A 3,052-nucleotide genomic window follows, 5' to 3' on the forward strand; every position below is an offset into this window, starting at 1 on the left:
GTTTAATAGACCAACCTGCTTATATTGTCTAGAGTTAGTTCATCGTTAAACAACTTAGCAAATCCCAAAATTTCCTCATTGGAGACACGTGAACCTCTTCTAATCTGCATAAAGAATAGGAAGTTACAAATGATCAAGTGAACAAAAAGTCTGGGCAGAAAGTCAAATAAAAGGCTCTTAAAACTGAGATTTTAACCAAGTTTAAGAATTCATCAAGATCTTCTGCTGTTTTCTTTATCTCTCCACTACGAGAGTTTTGAACTTCTTTTGCCATTTCTTTGACTGTATCCTGGAGGAATCTTGCATATTCTATTCTTGCCTTGAGTCTCCTTTTCAATGCTTCCTACACAGTGAACAACTGAGTCAAGCAAAAATCCTACAACAAAAAATTCAAATCTCAAACGTTCATAATACAAAACAAATAGACAAGAAAATCTTTTATCATATAAATTGGTCACAATGTAGCCGACCCCACCTAGTGGGATAAGGCTTTGTTGTTGTTGTTGTTGTATATAAACTGGTCACAATGTCAATACTATTGGGTCATCGCCATAAACCAGTGGAACATGTTTCAACTTTCAACTCATTTACGATACGTAACAAGGAGATGCAAATTAGCAAAAAATAGACATTATGTTCATATCAATCTTTGGGAACTGTCTATAACATAAGATCCAATCCTGGCTGGGACAGGCCCACATTTGCAGTAGTTTAAGTATTTCTTTTTCCTTTGCAATGGATAGAATAGAAGGTTTAGAAAGCAGACCACTCTCGAGATGAAATGAGAAAATAATTATCTCATTAGCTAATATATGCTCTCCAAGGAGAACAAACAAACAATTAAAAATTTTCATCACCATTTACCTGTTCTTTCATTTTGTCTTGAAATGTTGATGGCAACATGTTCGGGAAAAGTTTCAAAGCCACAGGCAGGAGGAATTCCATGAAGGGAACTATAATAAAAACAGCAAACGGAACAAGCCTAAAGATATCGGCAGTAGTCCGCGTGAGCTGCTGCCTTTCCCTCCTAGTGAGACTCTTCCCACCAGCAAGCTTCAGCAACAACCTTGAACTGATCCTCACATCCACCCAGAGCAGCTTAAAACCCAGCCAATAATGCTGCAACGTTGAGACAAATTCCGTCTTCCAGTGAACCAGTTTCTTAGCCCAGTCCTCCCTGCACCAAAACAAAAACACAAGGAAAAGGATTAATAGTCTGAATAAGAATTTACAAATTCATGCACAAAAAGGACCTTTGATTCCTTATTTATCACTCTACTGATTTGTTATGCCTCAAAATTTTATCCTATTTCCATTTCCAAAAAATTTCAACATGCATTCATCAACTTCTTGTCAGAATATTTCAAACCATGATGCGGCTGTATCTACAGTTGTATTCGGCAGCAATCGCAATTGCATCAGCTGCAGTTTCCCAGACAAATTTTCACAATCACAGTAATAGCAATCAAACCACCACTAGAAAACCAAAATTCATCGATGTAAGATTGCAGTGTGGTGGCTATCTCTATAACTGTATTCCAACAGTCATTATGACATCATAAGCTACATTTTCCCACGCAACTTTTCAAAGTAGCAAGCTGTATTTTCCTGCGCAATCACACCATCACCAAAAACCACAGTAATGAATTCATATCAACATCGTTTTAAAATTGCATTGTCCGTGGTTGTCTCTACAATAGTAACATTAACATTAATTGATAGAGCATCAGCTGCATTTTCGCAAGTAATTTTTTGCTTGTAGCTTTTCGCGCTAACTCTTTCTCACAGTCACAGTAACCACCACAAAACTACACAAAATCATCCATTCATATCAGTGTGATTTAGAATTGCAACATTGCCAGCAAAATTATAACAGCATCAGCCACAATTTTCCACACTCACAACAAAGCAATCGCAAGACAACAGTGACCTAAATTTAAAACCATTATTATGCGCAGGAATAGTAATAGCAAGTGAGATTTGTTTTTTATCAACCAACCTGCTCATGGATGCAACAGCTCTTAACGCAGGACCAATCCCTAGAAATGTCGCCCAAACTCTCTGTAAAATGGACTGCGAATCCTTCTGAGACTCCTGCTGCCGTTTCGCCTTCGCCTTCGCTTTCACGGTGGTTAATCCTTCGACGGCCTGATCGCACTCCTCGGGGGAAGCTTCCTTCCTCTTCTTGGCAATCATCTCCTCGTTCCGTTCGTTGTCATCGTCCGGCTGCTTGGCAGTGGCGGTGGAAACGCGGCGCAGCGATTGGGACGCGCTCATCCACCTCATCCCCATGGGCGCATTGAATTCGGAAGCGAAATTTCTGGAAATGGAGAAGCTCCGCGCGTAGGGTCGGAATCCCAATCGAGAGAAGTAGAGAGGCTCCACACTTGGAAACGACGGGGAAGCAGCGCCATGAGGATTGTCAGAGGGAGGAGCAGAAGGAGGAGAGGTTAGATCCTGTGTGGCGGTTCCACGACGGAGAAGAGAGTTTGAGCTCGGAATAAAGGTGGAAGAAGCGTTAAGGTATTGATCGAGGAACCTCTTCCTTCTGAGAATAGCTCTTGAGGCCATTTTTGTGTGTATTTGTTTCAATCAATAAACATATAAAATGAAAATCTGTCACCAAGAAAAAGAGAAAAAATAATTAAGGAATTAAATATTGATTGAAGTTTAGGGTGCGGAATTAAATGAGTGAAAAAGAAAAATGTGAGTGTGGGAATAGCTAGTGAATGAGCTTACAAGGGGGAACGTTGGTTTGTTGAACGAGGCAGAAAGAGAGAAAGAGAGAAAGAGGAGAGTAATATTAGTACTAGGGTGTAACGAAGGAGAGGTTTAAGGGGCTTCTCTTTCTTTTGTTTCTTTTTATTTTATTTTATTTTTTATTGTGTTGCTTGCTTCACTAACTTGTTACTCCCGTTGCAGCGGGAGAGGCTAGTAAGCTTGTATCTTTTTACCGATTTGCCCTTCTATCTCAACCACTTTTTCGTGTTTGACCCTAAGATCCACGTCATTCAGTGCGATTTCGAGCATAGCTTTGACTCACGAATTACGA

The 3,052-nt window shown here is 40.0% G+C and overlaps 1 protein-coding gene across 1 annotated transcript in view; it reads right to left on the reverse strand.

Moving 5' to 3' along the window:
* Positions 1-2,832, reverse strand: part of LOC107481874 (uncharacterized) — a 6,532-nt gene extending 3,700 nt beyond the window's left edge. Inside the window, exons 1-4 of the mRNA XM_016102220.3 lie at positions 2,000-2,832; positions 865-1,177; positions 197-343; positions 16-104 (exon numbers count right to left, since the gene is read on the reverse strand). Of these exons, the coding sequence (XP_015957706.1) occupies positions 16-104; positions 197-343; positions 865-1,177; positions 2,000-2,571 (1,121 nt within the window). The 5' untranslated portion in view covers positions 2,572-2,832. The remainder of the gene's footprint in view (positions 1-15; positions 105-196; positions 344-864; positions 1,178-1,999) is intronic.
* Between the last annotated feature and the right edge of the window lie 220 nt (positions 2,833-3,052).

This window comes from Arachis duranensis, chromosome 3 (genome assembly GCF_000817695.3).
Source record: "Arachis duranensis cultivar V14167 chromosome 3, aradu.V14167.gnm2.J7QH, whole genome shotgun sequence".
Lineage (NCBI taxonomy): Eukaryota > Viridiplantae > Streptophyta > Magnoliopsida > Fabales > Fabaceae > Arachis > Arachis duranensis.